At 38.6% G+C, this 23,451-nt stretch overlaps 1 protein-coding gene across 5 annotated transcripts; it reads left to right on the top strand.

Annotated features, from left to right (window-relative positions):
* Positions 1 to 746: 746 nt before the first annotated feature.
* On the top strand, positions 747 to 17,633 carry ZNF207 (zinc finger protein 207; the record flags this gene model as incomplete). Of its 5 annotated transcripts, XM_084236399.1 has the most annotated exons (12): positions 747 to 787; positions 2,314 to 2,440; positions 8,348 to 8,486; positions 9,382 to 9,549; positions 10,025 to 10,100; positions 10,602 to 10,649; positions 11,627 to 11,697; positions 14,038 to 14,195; positions 15,016 to 15,108; positions 16,105 to 16,347; positions 17,166 to 17,325; positions 17,473 to 17,633. In XM_084236399.1, 12 exons carry the CDS (start codon positions 747 to 749, stop codon positions 17,631 to 17,633), a joined length of 1,485 nt encoding a protein of 494 aa, XP_084092525.1. The 5 variants fall into 5 exon arrangements, with proteins under 5 accessions (XP_084092525.1, XP_084092526.1, XP_084092528.1 ...); XM_084236400.1 differs by lacking the exon at positions 10,602 to 10,649; XM_084236402.1 differs by lacking the exon at positions 15,016 to 15,108 and having other exon boundaries at positions 11,627 to 11,685.
* Between the last annotated feature and the right edge of the window lie 5,818 nt (positions 17,634 to 23,451).

Raw genomic sequence — 23,451 nt, 5'->3', positions numbered from 1 at the left:
TCCACCTCTTCCGCGCCCACTTACCCTTAGAAAACCTCTCTCCATACCCATTGACTGCCAACACCCTGTGGGGTTCCGCGCCCCTGCGGTTCCGCAGCACTTTGCAGCACTTTGTATTCCTCGCATCGCCGCGCTTAAACAAACACCGCGTTGTTGTACTCTGTCACCAAGTTGTGCACTATAAGGCAGAGACTGCGGCTTTTCTGACTTAGTATAGAGGAGGCAAATATCAAACAATTGCTACCAAAAGGATTTATCCAGGCAATGAAACAAATTTAACAATTGGGGGCTAGCTCAATTATCCTTTATTTGTAGTCTGCCCTTAATTGTCCTGGTGATGTTTTCGTGGTTTTGGTTTTTTTTTTTCCTTTTCTTTTCAACTCGCGAGCGCCCAGGGGTACCTAGGTCCCCGCCTCCATTTACAGAAGAAATCGGTGGGATCAGAACGCACAGCCTGGAAGAGCCCGGATTGCTTAAACAGACAAAATGGCGGCCGGCCTTCAGCGGCCCTGAATCTCCACCCACTCAGGGCGGAGGTCGACGTCACGTGACCCTTTCCTGCCTGGCCCCGCCCTCAGCCGCATTGCCTGACGGGAGGCAGAGCACCGAACGAGGGCGTCGGCCATTTTGTGGCTGTTTCCTGTGGGACGCGGTGGTGGCGGTTGGGTCGGAAGAGTGAGCGGTTGTTCGCCTCGTTTTCCGTGTTTGTTTTCTTCTCCCTTTTACTTCGGCGGCAGAGCCCGGTTATGGGTCGCAAAAAGAAGAAGCAGCTGAAGCCGTGGTGCTGATATCCTTTGTCGGTTTGAAGTGGAAGCCGAGAGGTGGCGTGGGTTGTGGTTGGGACTGGGAGGCCCGTCTTTGGCCTGTGGCGGAGAAGGTCTGGGATTTAGGCCCCAAACTGGTGACTTGCGACTAGAGTCGGATTTGGGAAGACTTAGCATTGGGTAGGCTTCTCGAGGAAGGGCACCCTTGGACGAGAGGCTTTTGCAGTTATGAGTCGTGTGACTCCGGTGACTCAGGAGGATCTTGCTGAGGTGCCCCTGGGAGGCGGCCTCGACCCCTCCAGCAAGGGTAGCGTTTGTCAGGGACTATTGTGCTACCCTTGTTTTGGTGACGAGCCAACAAAGGGACTTTCTTTGAGTATTTACGGAGGATTGGGGCAGAGCTTCCGGAGTCCGCCACCCGCTTTTCGCGTGGGTTTTTTTGTTGTTCGTTTTGTAAAATCGGTGATTTAGTCAAGGTTTATTGCAATCGACCCTCATTTCAACACCACCCCCCTCCTCATTTTTTGGCGGGGGCGGAGGAAAGAACTAGCTTCCGCGTCTCACCATTGGCGCCTTAATCCTCTAGAAACGTTCTCTTTCAGGGTGGGGTCCTAGCGTTGTGGTACGGAGTGGGGGAGAGAAACGGCCCTTTTATTTTCTGAATAAAACGTGACGTTTTATAGAAGCATTGTCTTTACATAAACAGATTTTATTTGCTGCCTTGTACTTTAAAATGATTTGTTAGAGAGCTGGATTTATCTAGAATGGAAAAAGTCACCAAGTTTTTAGTGTGCTTCAGGAAATTGTGACCAGTGAGAGAATTCCCAGTTTTGTTAATTTAACTGAACTGTGAGTGTAAGTATATTCCTTGGCAACCGATTTATACGAACTGCAAACAACTTGAAGAATTACGAAATTGTGTATTCACTTCGAACTTATTCTTAGCTTCTCAGTAATAGCAATATTAGATTTTAAATGTTAAATTCCTAACTCGATTGTTCTTATTGAATTTTGAAATTTTTTTGACTTAAAACCTTGAGTTTTTTTTAAATAAACAATATTGAGTCTTTGCAGTCCGTGGTGTATTTGTAAATATTGAAATATTTAACAATAGGAAAGTTAATTTCAAGTAAGTTTCTGTTAAACACGGGAATTGAACCAAGCTATGTAAGTCCGTGGGGTATTTGTAAATATTGAAATATTTAATAATAGGAAAGTTAATTTCAAGTAAGTTTCTGTTAAACACGGGAATTGGACCAAGTTAAGTAGTCTGTTTCGAGATATGTTTAGGGATGGTGAAGAGAGTTTATAGGCTTCTGGGGAATCAGGTATAATCCTATTATAGGGCAACCCCGACATCCTTTTCCCCCTAACAATCCTTGATTATAGGTTTAATAAATACCAAAACCAAATTTTCTCTAAAGTGCCTTCTTGGTTTTTAACTGTTACTTTATTTTAGCGTTAGCCCTGTTTTCTCATCTTTTAACAGATTTTTAAAATAGGCATTGCCACCATTGTGCTATTTTTGTACCTTAACAATATTGATCAGGTATTGTAATAGAGATTTTGATGATGAGAAGATCCTTATACAGCACCAAAAAGCAAAGCATTTTAAATGCCATATATGTCATAAGAAATTGTACACAGGTCCTGGCTTGGCTATTCACTGCATGCAGGTAATGGTTTTTCTTTTCTTGAGTTTAGCACTTCTGTAATTTGGAAAGAATGTGAAAAACTTTATTACACAAGGTTAGGTAAGGTGGACCACACAGCTTAAGAAACAACAAACCTGTTCTTTAGCCCTCAAGAAAAACCTCTGTACATGTTTAAAGAAAACTTGTATTGCCATTTACCTTTATATTATTGATAGCATCTTTGATCCTAGGTTAGATTAGTGAAATGTTGAAATCACAAAGTATCTCAGTATTTGGGTTAGAGAAGAAGGATCAGCGATTTAAATTTTGTGACACCATTTCTAACTCTAAGAATCAATGTATAATTAGCTGCCATTACTCATTGCTGTTGAGGGATTTGTTGTATCTGTAGCCTGGAGCTAGACTTATTTTAAGTTATTCCAAGGACCTCTTTTGGAATGGTATCTTTTCATATCATTCAGTGATTTCTAGAGTACATTCTAAGATTTATTATGCATACAAGAACTGGGGTACAGGCCCGAGGTGTGGGGGGAAGGTGAGAGGATTCACCAGAGACAGAGTGGGGAACAGAACAGGCAGACTGACTGAAATACACTGCTGAGGGGAGCAGCGGTAAGTCAGGAAGAGAAGTCTTCTGCACCATGTGGGTAGCTCCATGGGCAGGGATCAGACTTGTGCTGCGGTGGCTGGGGATAGTTTTACAGGTTGCATCTTAACCCCTTGTGCCACCAGGGAGGCCCAACATATTTTACCCATCCTAGAGCTGCCTACATTTTTGCTTAATTGGACCCTAGAGAGATGAGCAGATCCCTATTTGTTGGAAACTACTGTTGACAGGAGGCAGGGAGGCAAATTAAAAAAACACTTTGATCCCTCAAATTTAAAAATAAGATTATAGGTTCTTTTAACTGTAACAGCAGTTTAATATCCATCAGAAATACTTAAGCGCCTCCGTTCTATATGCTGCACCCACAGCTTACTGCTATGGCAGTCACTAGATGTTACATGTGGCTCTGTGAAAGAAAATTAATTAAAAACATTCAATTCGTCAGTCAAATTATCTCCACATTTCCGCTCAAAAACTGGCAGATAACTACTGTTTTGGTTAGTACAGATACAAAAAAAAATTGTTTATCACAGAAAGTCTGTGAGACAGCGCTGTGCTAAACACTTGGGTATACAGCTGTGAAGAAAACAAAATCACTATTTAGATCTGTATTGTGGAGGAAATACTTGATTTGCTTAAGGTGTTACCAGAGCTAACACTGGGTAAAGAGCATAGGGAGGACTTGAATGAAAAAGTGACATCTGACCAAAAATCTGCAAGGCTGCGAAAGAGAACTTCAAGGAAACAGCAGTTGAAATGCCTATCAGAAGAACTTTATTTTTTTTTAAAGATTTATTTATACAAGCACTGGGTACAGTCAGAAGCGCAGGAGGGTGAGAGAATTCACCAGAGCCAGAGCAGGGAACAGAACAGGCAGACTGGCGAAATACACTGCTGAGGGGAGCAGCAGGCTCCGCAGGAGAGGTTTTGCGAGCCATGTGGGACCCTCACTGGTGGCCAGGGATGGAACTGGCGCTGCAGAAGCTGCGGGCAGCTTTGCAGCCCAGGGCTCAACTGCTGCGCCAGCAGGGGAGGCCCTCAGAAGAACTTTATATTAAAGGAAAGGGGAAGGGCAGTATTGTGCTCCTTTTATATAGGAGGACTTCAGTGTCTTGCGGGCCATTTTCTTTCATTCTGAATGAAATGGGAAGTTTGAGTAGAGATGTTGCATACTGTTAGACATTTTTATAGAGCTCATTCTGACCACAGGGTTGAGAATAGACAGCAGAATGCAGTGAGAGCACTCAGGAGACTGGAATATTCCAAGCAGGAGGTTATGATGACAGACCAGAATTTGCTGATGGATTAAATGTGGGGCATGAGAGAAAGTGAGGTGTTATGGTTGGGTTTTAACTTTGAGAGGGGATATATTTTTGAGAAGGCCTTGCTGACTATCCGGGTGGAGATAGATCAGTGAGATCTACAGTTTGGAGTTCAGAGATAATTGGAGCTAGAGATTTGGCAGGATTCATAAGGATTGCTATTTTAAGCCATGATACTAGATGTCCTTTCCTCCTAGAGTAGAATATAGATAGAAAAGAGGTGCAAGGGCTCAGCATTTACAGGTTAGAAGTTTAAAGAAAAACCACATAGGGAAATACAAGGGGGGGGGGTTAAGAGAGTATAGTGCCCTGGAAGGCTCATATGAAATGTTGACAGAATTGAGTTATTTAACTGAGTCTAGTCCTGGTGGTAGGTCAAAGAAGAATAGAACTTAGATTGACATTGGTATTAATCAGAGTGGAGGTTGTTGGTCACTTGCCAAGAGTGATTTCCTTGAATGATGAGGATGAAAGCCTGATTGGAATGCTTTGAAGAGAAAGTGAAAAAGTGGAGGCACTCATTCAAGGAGTTGTAATAGATAATCTTGAAATGAAGTGGAAGGAGATTAGTTGAGAAACTATTAATAACATTTTTAATTGGCTAAGTGCTTCTATTTATATAGCCCTACTCTTATTTTACAGTGACCAGTGAGATAGGCATGGCAGCTATATCACACACATTCCAGTTTTATGGATAATAAACCCTAGGGCATAAGTAACTTCAGACAGTTACATCAATATTCCTATCTTATCAACCAATACCCTAGAAACAACTAGGCAGGGTTTTAAGAAATCTAATTACTGGGCCTCCTTGATGGAGCAAGGGGTTAAGATGCAACCTATGAAGCTATCCCTTAGCCACTGCAGGACGCATTTGAGCATTTGATCCCTGGCGAGGGAGCTGCCCACATGGCGCAGCAGACCTCTCCTGACTTGCCTACTGCTCCCCTCAGCAGTGTTATTTCAGTCAGTCTGCCTGTTCTGCTCCCCGCTCTGTTTCTGGTGAATCCTCTTACCCCCTACACCTCTGGCCTTACCCCAGCTCTTGTATGCATAAATGGAATAAGTATTTTTTTTTAAAAAGCAATCCTATTACTGTAATGTTTGGAGATTTTTAGGTGAAGTATGTTTTTTTCGCTTGTAAGCTTAATTTTGTCCCTGTCACATAGACCTGTAGTGAAGGTTAGAGTGTATAAATGCATTAAAAAAACCAACTTAGGATATGAGTTACTTCGTTTGCATTTTAATTAAGAATAGCGGCTGTTAAAAACTTCAGCCTCCCAGCTGGTGCAGGGGTTAAACTCAGCTCTATCACCAGCCACTGCAGCCTGAGTTCATCCCCAACCAGGGAGCTAACCCACATGGTGCAGCAGACCTCTTATTTCTCACCTGCTGCTCCCCTCAGCAGTATATTTCAGTAAATTGCCTGTTCTGCTCCCCACTCTGTCAGTGGTGAATCCTTTCTTGTGTGCATAAACAAATGAAATAAAACTTATTTAGAAAGTTAAACATTCAGTCACTTGTTCAGTGGCTTTATTAATGGATTGTTTAATCATAACAAGGACCAGCTTTTAAGTATTTGCATTTATGCATACCAGAGATGGGGTGGGTGGGAGGATTCACCAGAGACAGTGGAGAGCAAAACAGGCAGATCTGCTGAAATACACTGCTAAGGGGAGCAGTGGTCAAGACAGGAGAGGTCTGCTGCATCATGTGATTTAGCTCCTTGGCCCGGGATCGAACTCATGCTACACTGGCTGGTGATAGCTTGATACCTGTGAGACTTGAACCCCTGTACCACCAGGGAGGCACCCAACTTTCAGTGATTAATCAGATGTAAAGGTTGTTTGAGTTGATTTGTAGGGCAATATTCTGAAATGCATCTTTTAAGAAAAAAAACAACTTTTTCTATTCAGTGTCTTGAGAAGAAAAAAATACTACTATCTTGGATAACTAGATCAAAGTCATTAGTTTAAATTAGTGGTTTTCTGGGCCTCCCTTGTGGTGCAGAAGTTAAATTCTCTGCGCTATCAAGCTGTATCGCCAGCCACTGGCATGGCCAGGGAGCTAACCTACATAGCACAGCAGACCTGTCCTGTCTTGCCTGCTGCTCCCCTCAGCAGTGTATTTCAGTAGATCTGCCTGTTCTGCTCTCCACTCTGTCTCTGGTGAATCCGTTCACCCCTGCATCTCTTGCCTATACCCCAGTACTTGTATGCATAAATAAAATAAAATCTTTTACAAGTACAAATTAGTGGATATCAAACTTAAGCATGCATTGGAATTGTCTGGAAGATTTATTAAAATTGATGGCCCAAATCAAGAGTTTCTGACTTTGCAGGATTCAGTGCTCCCTAGTAATATTGATAATATAAGCAAAATAATTTTAAGATTTTTTTTTTTAAGATTTTTATTTATTTACACAAAAACCGGGTACAGGCCAGATTCGTGGGAGGGTTAGAGGATTCACCAGAGACAAGAGTGGGGAACAGAACAGGCAGACTGACTGAAATACACTGCTGAGAGGAGCAGCGGGCGAGACAGTAGAGGTCTGCCATGCCTTATGGACCCTCGCCAGCCGGCTGGGATAAAAGTGGTACTGCAGAGGGCTGGGGACAGCTTCATAGTGCTGTGCTCAACCGTCTGCGCCACCAGGGGAGGCCCAATTTTAAGATTCTTTAGCCTAAGTTAATGCCTTCACAGTTAACAACCAAGACTGATGAGGGTTTTACATGCTGGCAGAAGTTTCCACATTTGGGTGTTATAAAAATTTGATCTGATAAACACTATGTATGTACTCCTACATTGTCAGTGTCCACAATATAAATAAAACCTCTTTATTTGTGACCTACCATATAAATTCAGAGGTAGGACAGTGACGAGATCACAACTGTGGCAGTGTTAAAGTGCCAGAAATAATGTTATGGATGATGGTAATTGTAAATGTAGCTATGTAACTACTGGTTTGCTTAAAGATCATTCTTGGTATATTCTAAATTTTTTCCAAAGATTTTATTATTGCATAGAAGAACTGGGGTACAGGCCAGAGTGTGGGGGTTAAAAGGATTCACCAGAGACGGTAAGGAGCAGAACAGGCAGATGCACTGAAATACACTGCTGAGGGGAGCAGTGGCTGAAAAATGAGAGGTCAGCTGTGCCATATGTGGTTAGCTCCCTGGCTGGGTATTGAACTCAGGCCATAGAGGTGATAACTCTGAGACTTGACCCATAGGTCACCAGGGAGGCCTTGGAATAGTCTAATTTCTAATTCTAATATTCAAGACTTGTGTAAGCTTTACTTTTTTTATTCAAAACTGAACCTTTCTGATTTGTATAGGACTAATTTATTGCTATTATTCAAGCAAGATGACATGGTAAATTCGAAATAATGTTTGTTTGGCCTATACTATGTTAGGCATTATTTCACATCCTTTTATATGCGCTACTAAAAATAACCCTAGAAGTTAGGTACTGTATGGGTGGAATAAAATGTGAGTGAGAGGGCCTCCCAGGTGGCGCAGCAGTTGAGCGCTGGGTTGCGAAGTTGCCCGCGGCCTCTGCGGTGCCGGTTCAATCCCCGGCTGCTCCCCGGCCACTGGAGGAGGGTCCCACATGGAGCGCAGACCTCTCCTGCTGCCCGATGCTCCCCTCAGCAGTGTACTTCGGTCCTTCTGCCTGTTCTGCTCCCTGCTCTGGCTCTGGTGAATTCTGTCACCCTCCCGGCTTCTGACTGTACCCATTGCATGTATAAACCAAACAAACAAACAAATAGATAAATAAATAAACATGCCTCTAGAAAATTAAAATAAAATAAAAAAATAAAATGTGAGTGAGAGACCAAATGATTTGCCCAATCTCAAAGAAGTAAGCAGCAAAACTGAAAATTGAATCCAGGTAGACTTACTGTAGAACCAGTTATTAACCATTATACTATAAGTGGTCTCTGAGGAATTTGAATAACTTTTGTCTAATGAGAGGTTTTCTGTTTTTTAATGTTAGGTACATAAAGAGACAATAGATGCTGTACCAAATGCAATACCTGGGAGAACAGACATTGAGTTGGAAATATATGGTATGGAGGGTATTCCAGAAAAAGACATGGATGAAAGAAGACGACTTCTTGAACAGAAAACCCAAGGTAAATATTGAACTTTTTAAATACAGCCTCACTAGTAAGCTTGTTAGTACTACCAGTAAAATTAATGGTAGATACTACATTTATTCATATTCCAATTTTGAGATTTACTTGTCTTCTGTTTGAAGTTATAAGTTTTCTTTGTATATCTGTGATAGCATTTGGATCATTCAAAAACATTTTATCTTTTTAACTCATAATGAATCCAAGAGGAATTAACAAAGTTTTGAGGTTTTAAAAGTGAAGGTAGCTTGCTTTGACTTATGTAACCACTAGTTGTAAGAAAAATTTACTATTTGATGTGGAAAATTTTTTTGAAGGTTGATTTATTTATGCATGCAAGAACTGGGGTACAGGCTAGAGGTGCAGGGGTTGAGAGGATTCACCAGAGACAGAGAGGGGAGCAGAACAGGCAGGCAGACTGAAATACATTGCTAAGGGAAGCCGCGGACAAGACAGGAGAGGTCTGCTGCTCAGTGTGGGTAGCTCCCTAGCTGGCCTGGAATTGCTGCAGAGGCTTTGGATAGCTTCACAGTGCTGTGCTTAACCCCTTAACACCACCCGGGAGGCCCTGATGTGGAATTTGAAGTGATAAACTACTCATACGATAGAAACTGCTAACTCACCTGTAAACTTTTCTTTCTTAAAAGGCATAACAGGTCAAAGCTCTTTGTCATAGTTTTCCATTTGGTGTAATAGGAAGATGTAGGGTAATTATTTTTGTCTGTCTTAGAAGAGAGAAGAAGGAATATTAACTTTTTTACTTACTATAGATTAAAAACATGTGAAATGTAAAACAAAATGTATTGAAGTAACTAAAAAAATCATTGCTGTCCTAAACTTGCTTAGGTTTTTCGTTTTTTACTCTGGGGAAAATTAATTAGAACTTTTTTAGCAGAGAGTCAAAAAAAGAAGCAACAAGATGATTCTGATGACTATGATGATGATGACTCTGCAGCTTCAACTTCATTTCAACCACAACCTGTTCAACCTCAACAAGGTTACATCCCACCGATGGCACAGCCAGGACTGCCACCAGTTCCTGGAGCACCAGGAATGCCTCCAGGTAACAATAAGATTTCTTAACTTGGGGGCCTCCCCGGTGGTACAGCAGTTGAGCGCTGGGTTGCGATGCTGCCCGCGGCCTCTGCGGCGCCGGTTCGATCCCCGGCTGCTCCCCGGCCACCGTAGGAGGGTCCCACATGGCGCGCAGACCTCTCCTGCCGCCCGCTGCTCCCCTCTGCAGTGTACTTCGGTCCTTCTGCCTGCTCTGCTCCCCGCTCTGGCTCTGGTGAATTCTGTCACCCTCCCGCGCTTCTGACTGTACCCAGTGCATGTATAGACAAAACAAGCAAACAAATAAATGAATAAATAAAAACATGCCTCTATAAAATAAATAAATAAATAAATAAAAAGATTTCTTAACTTGAATGTTCTTAAAATATTATTCATTGGGGGCATGGGGGGGGATATGCAGTACTAAAATTCCTTCTCCTAATCCTTTAATACTTGTGATTTTTTTTTTTTAATTCTTGTTTCAGGCATACCCCCATTAATGCCAGGTGTTCCTCCTTTGATGCCAGGAATGCCACCAGTTATGCCAGGCATGCCACCGGGGTAAGAAAACTTTTTAATTGACTTGTGGGCATATGCCTAGTAATGATCTTTTTTACCTTGGGTATTAAATTAATTAATTGCTTGGTACCTTTTTTTTTTTTTTTTTTGGCTTCTGAACAGTATGGGCTCTGTAAATGCTAACTTTTCTAATAAAGGGGTCTACCAATAAGTTGTAAAGAATAAATTGGCCTCTGAAGAGAATGGACTTTTGGGTTTTAGAATATATGTAGGCATCCATCTACTTCAGTTTCATCTGATTAATTAAAGTACTTGGTTAGAGATTTGAGTTTCTGAGATTCAGAACTGTCCCTGACACTTTGTAGTTGTGACAAGAAGGAAACGCTGTAAAATGATTTGTCATCAAGAACTAAAATGAGGATGAGGTGCTCATGCCCATCACTTTTACTTAAATATTGTTGGATGTCAGAGGTATACAATACACTTTCCCACTGTATTTTGAAAATCACAGTTAGATTTTGATTTTGTCATACATTTTCACAGATTGCATCATCAGAGAAAATACACCCAGTCATTTTGCGGTGAAAACATGTAAGCATCTCATTCATAATGTAATTCAGGAGGTATAATCATAATGTCATTTTTTTGTGTGTGTTTAAATGGTATCTATTCAGTTGACTTCCGAAATTTTCTGACCTTTTCCACTAAAACTTTAAATGTGCAAGCTGATGACATAGGTCTTTTAATGGAGGGAAATAAAAACATCTGTGAGAAAATAGTAGAGACCTGTGTAATTAATACCTTTTTAAAGGTGCAGTTTTTTCCCTAAATTGCTAAAAGTAATGGGACTTAGTAAAAATGGTTGGTATTTAAGAAAATACATTTCTTTTGCAAAATTATATGCTTTAATATTGCAGAAGGTAATTGAATTTTCTTTTAAAATATAAGAAATTTGATAAAAGTTACATAAATCAAGTGAATTGGACACAGATATTTGAAGGTGAGCTATTTTAGGGGAAATAAAATAATTACGGGTTATGTTTTTAAGTAATGGTTTAGTGTTAGGTAGCTGTTCTGAATAAAAGGTGATTTGGGTTTACTTTGGAATTAAGTATTGAGTTATTTTTCTTTAATTTTGGTGATAATTTTAATTTTTTAAAAAAACCTTCACAGTATATTTTCCCTTTGAAAAATTTGACAACTCTAAAATTTAAGTTGTGTGGATATTTTCCAAGTGAGAAAGAGTGATTTGGCATTCTAATTACTGTATACATATTTTAGATGTAGTCTCTTATCTAAAGGAACATACAAGAATGCTCTCATTGATTTTAAATGTATTAAAATGTTTTCTCAATAAAAACTGGACCCTTTTACTGGTGAACCCAAGAGTTTGCTGGTTTTCAGAGGTGTTTTGATAGGATTATTCTAGTGTATTGTGTGCTTTTAGGTTGGTTGCTTTTCAGTATTAGGGGTCAAGTTCAAGTTTATTTATTGTTTCAGGCTTTAGCCGAAGTATTTTCTAATAAGTCGTTAATTGCAGTTGTTTCTTGACATTTGCTTTCTAATAGAATGATGCCAATGGGTGGAATGATGCCACCTGGACCAGGAATACCACCTCTGATGCCTGGTATGCCACCAGGTATGAAATTTTAGGCAATTTCTTTTTTAATATGACTGAAATACTTTATTCTTGAGTATTTTAGTTAAGATATTGATTAGTAGGCATTAGTGCAGTATAATTCCAAAGGTTGGTGACATTTTAAAATAAAGTTAGAAGTGCTATGATTTACCTTGTATTTTGAAATACAGTATAAACAATAGACATAAAAACAGCCGGAGTGATTAACAGACTTTTGTAGAAAGTAAAAAGAGAAATCCAGTAAACTGTATGCAGCACCTGCATTATCATCAGCAGAAGGTAAAGTTGTAAATGCAGTGGTTTGGTGATACCAAGAACCCATAACTTTTAAATTTGCTTCATATCTAACCTTAGCTTTTTTTCCCTCAGATAGGTCATGCAGTAGTTTTCAAGGTCACTCAGGCAGGAAAGGGTGTCAACAGCAGTGTATTCTGTTCTTTTCCCTGTAGCTCCTTAGCCCCTTACAAATTATTTTTCAGTAGTAGGTCTAATGGACCATTTAACTATAAGGGATTTTGGGAAATGGAAGTGTCTTGACTTTACAGACTATGGGGAAAGAGATGTAATGGTTAGTCTAGAGTGTCTACTACGGAGGCCTTTATGAGGCTCTCGGTGGCTTTTTTTTTTTTTTTTTTTAATCCTAGCAAGATTGGTTTGCAGTCTATGGTAGATTTTTTTTTAAAAAACATCTATTTATTTATACAAGCATTGGGTACAGTTAGAGAAGCACGGGAGGGTGAGAGAATTCACCAGAGCCAGAGCGGGGAGCAGAACAGGCAGAAGGACCAAAGTACACTGTTGAGAGGAGCAGCGGGCGTGGCAGGAGAAGTCTGTGCACCATGTGGCACCCTCGCCAGCGGCTGGGGATAGAACTGGCACAGCAGAGGCTGTGGGCAGCCCAACGCTCAACCGCTGCGCCACCAGGGGAGGCCCCAGTCCATGGTAGATTTAGAGAAGTAAATATTACATAATGTTTAGTGCAAAAGGATACAGAAAAAATCAAGCAGCAGTAAGATTTGAATAGTTGAAGTTAAGCTGAGTTAATTTAAAGACTCCCTCTAGTGATGCATTTTACAAAAAATGTATTTGAAGTAGTTTAGTAGAGGGCCTCCCTGGTGGGTTAAGCACAGTACCTTGAAGCTGTCCTGCAGCCTCTGCAGCAGGAGTTTGATCCCCAGCCGGCCAGGGAGTTACCCACATGGCACAGCAGACTTCCCGTCTCAACTAGTGCTCCTCTCAGCAGTGTATTTCCATCAGTCTTCCTGTTTGCTCCCCACTCTGTCTTCTGGTGAATCCTCTCACCCACATACCTCTGGCCTGTACCCCCGTTCTTTTTCTGTTTGTTTTTTTAAATACAAGAACTGGGATACAGGCCAGAAGTGCAGTAGGGTGAAAGGATGCAACAGAGTCAGAGCGGAGAGCAGAACAGGAGAGGTCTGCCGCGCCATGTGCGTAGCTCCCCCCTGGCTGGCGGGAATCGAACCCATGCTGCAGAGGCTATGAACAGCTTCTCAGTGCTACGCTCGACCTCCACCACCAGGGAGGCCCTGTATCCCAGTACTTGTATGTATAAATAAATGAATCTTTAAAAATAAATAAATTCTCAGGGTTAGAATAACAGAGTGAGGCTTAAAAAAAAAATAAAGTTGTAGAATTAGTCTTATGGAAACATTTTTGTGGGTATGACAACTAATTTGCATTACAGCTCAGAGAACATCTATCATATTACTGAAATATCAATTAGCTAGATTAGTAATAACAACTAAATTGCTGCTTTGTATATATGTACACAGTCTCTAGTAGTATCTTTCACTTCCCCAGATTCTGTGAATAGGTGTAAGGAATGGCAAGTTTGAGGCAAGAGTGTTCCAAGAGTCAGATACCTATATTTCATGGACTTCATGGAGCTTTCGTAGTTAATTGTCAGTAACTTTATCGTATTGAAGCAGGTTTTTTTTTTTTTTAACATTTTATTTAAATATGCATAGAACTGGGGTGAACGCCAGAGGCGCAGGGGGTGAGAGGATTCACCAGAGAAAGAGTAGGCAGCAGACTAGGGAGATGTACTGAAATACACTGCTTTGGGGAAGCAGTGGGTGATACAGGAGAGGTCTGCTGCACCATGTGGGTTAGCTCCCTGGCCGGAGATCAAACTAATGCTGCAGTGGCTGACGATATAGCTTGCTAACGCTGAGACTTTAACCTCTGCACCCACCAGGGAGACCCTTATTGAAGCAGTTTTGATATATTTGAATAGCAGTCTTGGGAAAGAATCTTTTTTCTGAACTAAATATTTCAACAGTTGGGTACCTCCTCCCCCCAAACATTTCTTCTCTACAGGTATGCCCCCTCCTGTTCCACGTCCTGGAATTCCTCCAATGACTCAAGCACAGGCTGTGTCAGCGCCAGGTATACTTAATAGACCACCTGCACCAACAGCAGCAGTTCCTGCTCCACAGCCTCCAGTTACTAAACCTCTTTTCCCCAGTGCAGGACAGGTAAGGTGAAATTTCCGAGGAGTGCACTTCTGTTTGAAGGTACCATGCAGTTTTGACAGAAATCTTTGAAATCGTCACTGTCTTAATGTATAAACTATTTAGTATACTTACAAGTGGCCTATTTCATGTTTTCATGCATTAATTTCCTCACTGGAGCCAGAGAGAATGTAGTAAATTAATTTTTTCATAGCTGTAAACTCTGCTTATTCTTTGCTTTAGTTAAAAATGAAAATTTAATTTCTGGGGTCTTAATTATATGAAAAAAAGTCCTCCTTTACATGAAACCACAGTAAAAGAAAAAAGGCTTGCCAGGTCATTTAATGGCAGTTGACCTGGTCATACTTTATTTCCAACTGTTTTTTTCTTCCAGAATTCACAAGTGAAAGGTGCTTCTTTTAAATGTATTATGTATACAGTAGTTATTTGTTTTGATTTTTAAGTATTGCCTATAAGTGCCTAAGCACATTAACTTATGTTTGTGTGGTTATTTATTAAGAGGGAATAAAATCTCATTGGTAGAGAATTGAAGCGTCAAAATAATGCTTCCATATTCTCTGTTTAAGGTATCATTTGTGAAATACAGTACAGAAACACACTAGTTTTAGTTAACTAGATTATTGGTGTAGAATTAAAAAGTTTTGAGGCTCATACTGTCACTTGTTTATTGTAAATGCATTAGCTGCGTGCCTTTATAGAGATTTGATTGCATTATAATTTTGCATTTACAAAACATGCAATCTACTAAAAAAGTCTACCACCTGGCTTATTTTTACCCATTTGTTTGGAGACTTTTCATTGTTTCCTTTCTTTTATGCTACAGATGGGGACACCTGTAACAAGCTCAAGTACAGCTTCATCCAATTCAGAAAGTCTGTCTGCATCTTCTAAAGCTCTGTTTCCTAGCACAGCACAAGTACGCAGGAAGTTGCAGTATAAATTGTTAAAATGGCTTTATAACTTAACCCTTTGGACCCTACTTTAAACTAAATCTTTCCCTAAAATATGTTTAACTTATTACAAGTAAAACTAACGATAAATAAATCAATGTCATTTGAAAATTTGAACTGATATGAATAGAAAAAGAATATACCCCAAACACCTATGGTTCTAAAGGGTTAAAAAAGCATGTAAGCAGTAAAAGCATTATAGTGGCCAATGGTTAGCCTGATGCATGATTAAGCTATTATGATTTATGCTCTTTAATGCATCATGTATACAGTAAGGAAATTTAGTATTTTGCATTTCGTTCTTAAGTTGGCCTAGTCTACATGTTTTAGATAATTGGTATTATGAAAAGTAACACATTTATTGCTGATAACTTTTTACTTAAAAGATCCTACTAAACCCTTTGTCCATGACAGTCACCTAGCCATTTCTATTTGGGAGGGCATTGTATTAGTATTACTATACAAAGAACATTTCTCTGGAGGGCATATTCTTTAATCTGTCATCGATACTAATTTTTCATTCTATGCTAAGTAACTGAAATTTATCCAAATGTTTGTATTCTGTAATTCTTTTTTTTAGCTGCTTGGTAGATTAATCTAACTTAGAGTAGTAAAAAATAGAATTTAAGCTGTTCCACTCTATACTACTTAATTTCATCAATCTGAAATAAATACAAAGCTTTATAATTTTGGTGAGGTAATAGATGACATCGGAGAAGTTCCTATGCAGTCTTTCTTGTTTCCACGGCTGTGTTTTGGGTGTGACTTTTGACCCAGCATTTTTGACGTTCTCTTAGTCTTTTCTGGAATTCTGTGGAGCATTTCTCATGTTAGGTTTGTTACAATTTCATTTAAATTTTAGTCGTTTATAAATATATGTATGTCTTTTTAAGTTAAATTGGTAGATACACTTGATAATTTTAGGTTTTAAAGTTTTGTTGATAAAAGATTGTGTTTTACAGGCTCAGGCAGCTGTCCAAGGACCTGTTGGTACAGATTTCAAGCCCTTGAATAGTACCCCTGCAACAACTACAGAACCCCCAAAGCCTACATTCCCTGCTTATACACAGTCTACAGCTTCTACCACTAGTACAACAAATAGCACTGCAGCTAAACCAGCAGCTTCAATAACAAGTAAGCCTGCTACACTTACAACAACCAGTGCAACCAGTAAGTTGATCCATCCAGATGAGGATATATCACTGGTAAGTTGTTCGTAATATTTCACTGTTGAGTTTGATTTGAATAGCATTGTAGCAACTAATTTGGATATTGTTGATTTTGTGTAACATCTTAGGCTCTCATTTAATACTCAGTGATTTTTATCATTCTTATTTTAAAACCACAAAATACAGTGAGCATTGCATTTTTGACCTGAGATATAAGACATTTCCTTCTCTCGACTCCACTGTTTCTTTAAGTTGGGTTGTTAATCATTTTCGTTAGAAATAGGTTTGCATAAATTAACTGGAACAGTTAAATGTGGGGTAGAATCTGTAAATCCCCCCTGAAACTTATATTCCTTGTTTACTTGACAGTTTTTCTTTTTTTAAAAAAAATATATATATATTTATTTATACTAGCACTGGGTACAGTCAGAAGTGTGGGAGGGTGAGAGAATTCACCAGAGCGGAGAGCAGAACAGGCAGACTGACAAGTACACTGGTGAGGGGAGCGGCAGGTGGCAGGAGAGGTCTGCGCGCCATGTGGGACCCTCGCCCAGTGGCCAGAGATAGAACTGGTGCTGCAGAGGCTGTGGGTAGCTTCGCAACCCACTGCACCACTGGGGAGGCCCACTAGACAGTTTCTTGCTGAAGTAACTGATAATTCCTAGAGAGTTGTTTGCGTTAAATATTAGTAAAGTAGGTGAGTTTTTCTTGCGGCATTGAGATTGTAAGATTGGACTGACTTGTGACACTTAAGTGGCAGATAAAAGAGTTGGCGACTTAAAATTTAAGATGTTGCCTTTATGCCTAATGAATCCGTGTTTAGTTGTTTAACATTGTACTTGCTTTTATTTTAGGAAGAGAGAAGGGCACAGTTACCTAAATATCAACGTAATCTTCCTCGACCAGGACAGCCTCCAATTGGTAATCCACCAGTTGGACCAATTGGAGGTATGATGCCACCACAGCCAGGCATCCCACAGCAACAAGGAATGAGACCTCCAATGCCGCCTCATGGTATTCCTCTTTACGTTTATTGTATTTAGTGAATTTTCAAATATACAGATAAATATTTTATCTGCAAAATATATTGTATTTAAGAGTACAGTGCATAGACTAACAATCTATTTTTGTGTGTGTGTGTGTTTTGAATGTGTTTTTTAGGTCAATATGGTGGTCATCATCAAGGCATGCCAGGTTATCTTCCTGGTGCCATGCCTCCATATGGGCAGGGACCGCCAATGGTGCCCCCTTACCAAGGTGGGCCTCCTCGACCTCCGATGGGAATGAGACCTCCTGTAATGTCGCAAGGTGGCCGTTACTGATCTTACTTCATCCAATCTAATAGGTTTGGAGATTAAACCTTTTCTCAACTTGTGCTGTTTATATAGCCAAGCTTCCGTCAATAAGGCTTCATTGTGACTTTAACAAACATTATCTTCCCACATACCAGGAACTATTGGACATTTATTTTACATGGGAAAAATTATTTGGAATAATAAAGCAGGAACTTTTCCTGAAGTTGCAATTTATACTGTATGGCTTCTTTTTCATGTTTCATCTAGGTTTTTAGAAGTGAAGTATAGTAAATTTGGTTCGTTATATTGTGAAGGCGCTGGAAATACATGAACATACCACCTTAATAAAGGCAAGTTCTGTAAGCTTACATTGCTTTTTGTAAAGTTATGCCTTCACAGCATTTCAGATGCTGTTGGACTTCATGTCCCCAACCTAGCTTGGTGAGGGCTGTAACTGTTTCCAAGTACCTGTACATTGGAAGTCTGAATGTGTAACAATATTTAATGTATTTAGAGTTCCTCATGTTGCAGGGTTTAAGAAATCTGACCCACCAAGGTTATGTGACTTTTCTGTACTGTTAAACTTCATTGTAATAAAATGAGAGAAAAGTTTATGCCTTTTTATTCATAACCCAGCTGTGGACCACTGCCTGAAAGGTTTGTACAGATGCATGCCACAGTAGATGTCCACAAATAAAAATTCAGTTACCAATGCAGTTTTGATATATCTTTGAATTTTGTGTTTGAATTGTAGGTTGTTTCTTAGCTGCATGTTTTAAACAGAACAGTGTGTAGAGAATTGTATGTTAGTACTTCAGTTGACAGAAAAACTTAAGGTACACGGGTCACCACATAATGGGTATGAAATCTTTATATGTGTCACGTTTCCACCTTCCTTGGTGTAAATACATGTTAGATGTTATAGACCATTTAAAATGTAAACCATAATATTCCCTCCTTCCTGCTGCTGTTTATGTTTAGAGCCTAGTGCCAGACCCATTTATTTCCTTCTGATTATTTTCGAAACTGCAGTACTGCTTGGACCTCAGAAGCTTTTCAGGTGCAAACTTCTAGAAGCTTAGGTGCATGCAGTAATAGTTTTTTTGTTGTTAATGGGAAAGTATGATGCCTAGAATGTGAATGAGCCTCTGTTAGGATGCTTAACAGATGCATTTGCAATTTTCAGTTTTAGGATTTTCTTGGAAGATAACGTGTTTGATCAGATGGCTAACTTCTGTTACGAAGCCTCAATAGCCTTACAGATAAACCTTTTCATTCTTGGAAATTTGTTACTGTGTTCCTATGGAGAACCTCTCTGAAGAAATAACTGCTATTCACTATCTTGTATTTCAAATATAATAGTTCTCAGAGACGTTTCTGGGGGCATCTGGCTAACTGATATTTTTGTGGGGAATTTTATAATTGTTGATATGTACAAAGTATAATTATTAATATTATGAAATCAAGTTTTTCCTGAGTATAAAGTAGACTTGAGAAAAGGGTAATAACATTTCATTACCTTTATGTGTATAGATATTAGACATGGAATCTGAAGTTTTGTTTAGAAAGTACAGGATTTCACCTTAAAGGAAAATAAATTGAAAAATGTCTCAATAATCATAAAATTGTGTGCATAATTAGATAGCAAGTAGAAGTCACTTATTTAAAGAAAACATTGCAAGTATGATATAGATGAGTGCTATTTTAAATCTGATATTTTGCTCCAAATGGTTTTATAGCTCCTGTGCTGTGGTTACCATTGAGGTTCAAAAAATTCCATAGTTTAAAAGGCAACATCCACGTTATCACCAAGAATGCATTTTTTTCCCTCTGCCAACAGCCAAGCCCCATGCCACTTCCCTCACCAAATGCCTGGGTTTTTAATTAATGTGCACTTCCTAGATTTGGCAGCATAATTGTCATAGTGCTAAAGAAAAACTTGAGTTGAAAATCTTTAAGGCAAAATGGAATGATTTAATAGAAGATGTTCTCCCAGACCTGATGTCTCAAGCATTTCATGTACAGACTTATCAACAAACTACAAATGGGTTAGTAGCTAGTTCCAGAAGTGATGAAAATATTTATTTGCATTAAAAGCAAAGAAAACCAGTATTTTCTAAAGAGGTATGTTTTTGAGGTTTGAAAGGAGATACTTTTATGTTTAAGTGATAAAATTACAGTTAAAAGTCAACTCTTAGTGTTATACAGGGTACTTCATAAGCTTGTGCACATCCTGCATTGATAGGTGTGTAGCTCAGTTGTACCCATTTGGTATAAAGTGTAACTTGTGCATGCATCAGAGCATAATTAAGCTTCTAGAAAATACTTTTACCTGACTGCTTCTGGGGTCCATAATGTGGTTAAATCGCGAGTGGAACAAATTATGATGAAATAGTTAACTTTGACTTATGCTTTCTTAAATAGTAAGATGAACTTGAGTTACTCACAGAAGACAACTTTTGGAACTTAATATACTTAGGCAGACATTGTGATTGCTGTAATTAAGGAAGTTGTAAGGTTAATGGAGCTGCCAGCCTTGGCTCTACTCCACGCCTGTATAACTTTTCCATGAAAACGTGGCTTAAATATTTTGTCTGGCACTAGTTTCTATTGTGTAGTTCTTACTGTGTGACAGTAAGAAGGACCAGAAAGTGATGCTCAGCTTTGAGGGGACTGTTGGAATTGACAATTTGATTAGAATACTTTGTATAGTAATCTCTCACGCACTTACTGTTAGGAGTGGAGAAAGCACTCATTATACTCCAGTTCCACTGATCAAGTTACATAATGAACTTAAACTCGGCTTAATTAAACTTAGCTATTTGGGGGTGATCACCAGTATAAATAAATATGGGCTCAGAATAAAATCATATTATTGGACAGGAGTTTGTAAAAGCAGAGCCGCTCTTTTTTCCTTTGCTTGCTTGATCATTGGGTTTTTTTTTTTTAAATTTTAATGCATGTCTTTTAAATTAATTGGGTAATGTTTTTCTAAAATTAAAATTTTCTTCTTCCTATAGCCCTGCCATAGGACAGGCTGAGGCTGAGTCTCAGTGTTGCCCTGTTCAGTCTGAGGCAAGTGGGATTTATTTTATTCCTTATAGGGGCTTTCACAGCTTTATGGCTGTTGGATATTTATGTCCCCAAACTTGCAGCAAGTTTGGTGAAGGCCCCTAAATTTAATTAAATTTAGGATTTTTATACTCTTTTGGCAGAGAAGGCTCTATATTAATATTTATGTTTGACTGTGGTGTTAATAAGCATAAGTAAAAAGTAATAGATGTGATTTTATGTGATTTACTTTGTGTTGCATAATTAACAGCCTCAGTAAAGTTGGTATTCCTGTATTTAACGTTTGTGAATTGACAAAATTTCATATACTTGATTTTGAGGCATGAGATGTTTCAAATTTTCCTCTTAGATCTTTAGGAAAATTTATTGGTTATTTCCTCCTAAACTACTAAATTTAACCTTAAGGATCCTTAAGTTTAATCTTTGGAAATGCTACTGGATACTGAAATCTGCACATTAAGGTTGAAAGGTCATTTGGAAATGCTTGTGATTTTTTAAAGTTTTCAGACCTCACCACATTAGAGCTAATGTTAATGTAGAGCCCTGTGGACAGTGGGAAGATGGTGCTATATGTTTGTAGTATGTATGTATATACATTACACATTTGGCTGAAAAGTATAATAGAAAGTTTGTTACAGACCTTTCTATTAGATTACTGATTTTAAGATAGCCAAACTGAAATTGGAATCATTTGATAAGATAGTGTATTAAACTATTTGGAACCATTTGAGATTTGTTTTCTGCCTTACTGAACACTAATTTATGCAGTATTCACACATGGAAAATACTTGTTTCCAACTAAAATTTCTTTCATTTTATGAGAAAAGTTGTGTGTGTGTTTGTATGTTTGTTGTAGAGGGTAAAGGAGGCTGTGGAGAGAGATCAAAACAAAAGCCTGGATTCTTTTGTCTTTCATGTATTTAAGCCACCTTTCTATCCAGACAGCATTTTCTTCTGAACAATAATATTTAACTTCCAAACTGGGATTGTATTTCTATGTGCTTTTAATTTTTGGAAGCATCAAATATATACATTAAGTGAATTTCAGATTTTTGCCTGTTAATCCACTTAATTAAAACATGCCTTTTTTCACTGTAACTGAATCTTGGGATAAAAGATCTTTATGACTGAAAAAAATTTGTGACAGCAAAAATAGTCCATTACAATATCTTATGCCCTGCTCAAGTTACATTTAAGACTCCGTAATTGGAGATGTTTTCTATTGCCCTCATTATCCCCCCATATACCGAAATAATTCAAGAGTAAAACTGCCTGTCCTGATCAGTAATAGTGATTAATTGAAGTCATTAAAAATGACCCATGGTACTGAAGGTGGGTGGGTTTTCTTAGAGGTAGAATAATTTGTTGAAAGTATTAATACCTAATTTAAAATAGTTTCTTTGTTGTCTCTGTAGTTCTGTGATGTAGAAAAATGCGATTTTGGAAATTATATAATTTTCAGTTGTTTATTTTGTCCACTGGTGAAATGTGGTAAATGAAATGTTGATATCACCTCTTCAGTGAGAAAATTTTTTTTGCATTAACTGATACTTGAATTGATGAGGGGATAAGAAATAAGGAATGTGTACCCTCAAGTATTGTGTAAATCAGGTATGTCCTTTTTTCAAAGGTGAAATACTCCTTACAATATTTAATAACCTTTTGTGTCTTCTTCTGAAATGAAATTGCTTTTTTTATGGGAAAATGTTATAAATGGAAGATTCAGGGCAGGTTTAAGTAAACATTTCCCCAGTTTGACTTCTGCTAAATACCTCATGACTTGAAATTAGTGAAGGGTTTTTTTTTTTTAACCCTTACTCAGTATTTTGCTTTCTGTTATCTGAATCAACAAGTAATGTTTTGTTTTTATAGCATAGAAATCTAACACTTCTGTGTGATGTTTCTGGGCAAAATAAACTTTTTAATGATGTATGTTATGTCATGCACATAATGGATATTCACAATTTTGTAATGAATCTTCAGAACTACATATTTAATATCTCAGCATTTAGGCATTCCCTATAATGTTATAATTCAGTTATAGCTTCCTATTTTAAATAGTTCCATATGTTTTAATGTTCTTACTTGACTTTTTTGTTGAGCAATCCGTTTGAAAAGAGATTTTTTAAAAAGCGGTTTCTTCAGTAAGGCTCAGAGAGAATTGCTTTTAGAAACATTGTTTTTCCTGCTCTGGGATCTATACATTTTTGCATAGTAATTTGGCAATAAAAGGAAGAGCTTTTTGTTCTTCCCAACTCTAGAAAAACCTCTTTGAAGTTTTAGAATCTAAGTTTGTTGAGCTGATCTCATATTCTCAGGGGAAAGTATTTTTGTTTACTAAGCAGGACGTAAGTCATATTAAGCAAAAATTGGAGCCCCATAAAGCTCACTGAAGCTTAATTTCAACTGTTTCTGAAGCAAATTATAAATCAAGACTGGTTGGTTCATAGTTAGGTTCTTTCATGTTAATCACCAGCTATTTTATGAGACTTAATTTTGATCATATTAATAACTACAGAGAAGAGCCATGTGAGTGAACTATTATAGTCAATTACTTGGACTCCACCCATTAATTCTAAATGCTATAGTGCTGTGTCTGAGGTTGTCATGGCACACCTATGTTAATAGCTGTGTGTTTGGTCAAGGGTTTATGTAGTGCTGTGTTTGTAAAAAGATAGTCCTTTTTGCAATTCTCCCAATCCTCTGGCATTCTCACTGTGTCTGGGGTTTTGTTTTTGTATTTCACCATGATGGATAATGAATTCTATTTTTC

This window comes from Talpa europaea (genome assembly GCF_964194135.1).
Source record: "Talpa europaea genome assembly, chromosome: 7".
In the NCBI taxonomy this organism is placed as follows: Eukaryota; Metazoa; Chordata; class Mammalia; order Eulipotyphla; family Talpidae; genus Talpa; species Talpa europaea.
The sequence above is the reverse complement of the archived record's forward strand: the minus strand, read 5'-3'. Positions and strand labels throughout refer to the sequence as shown.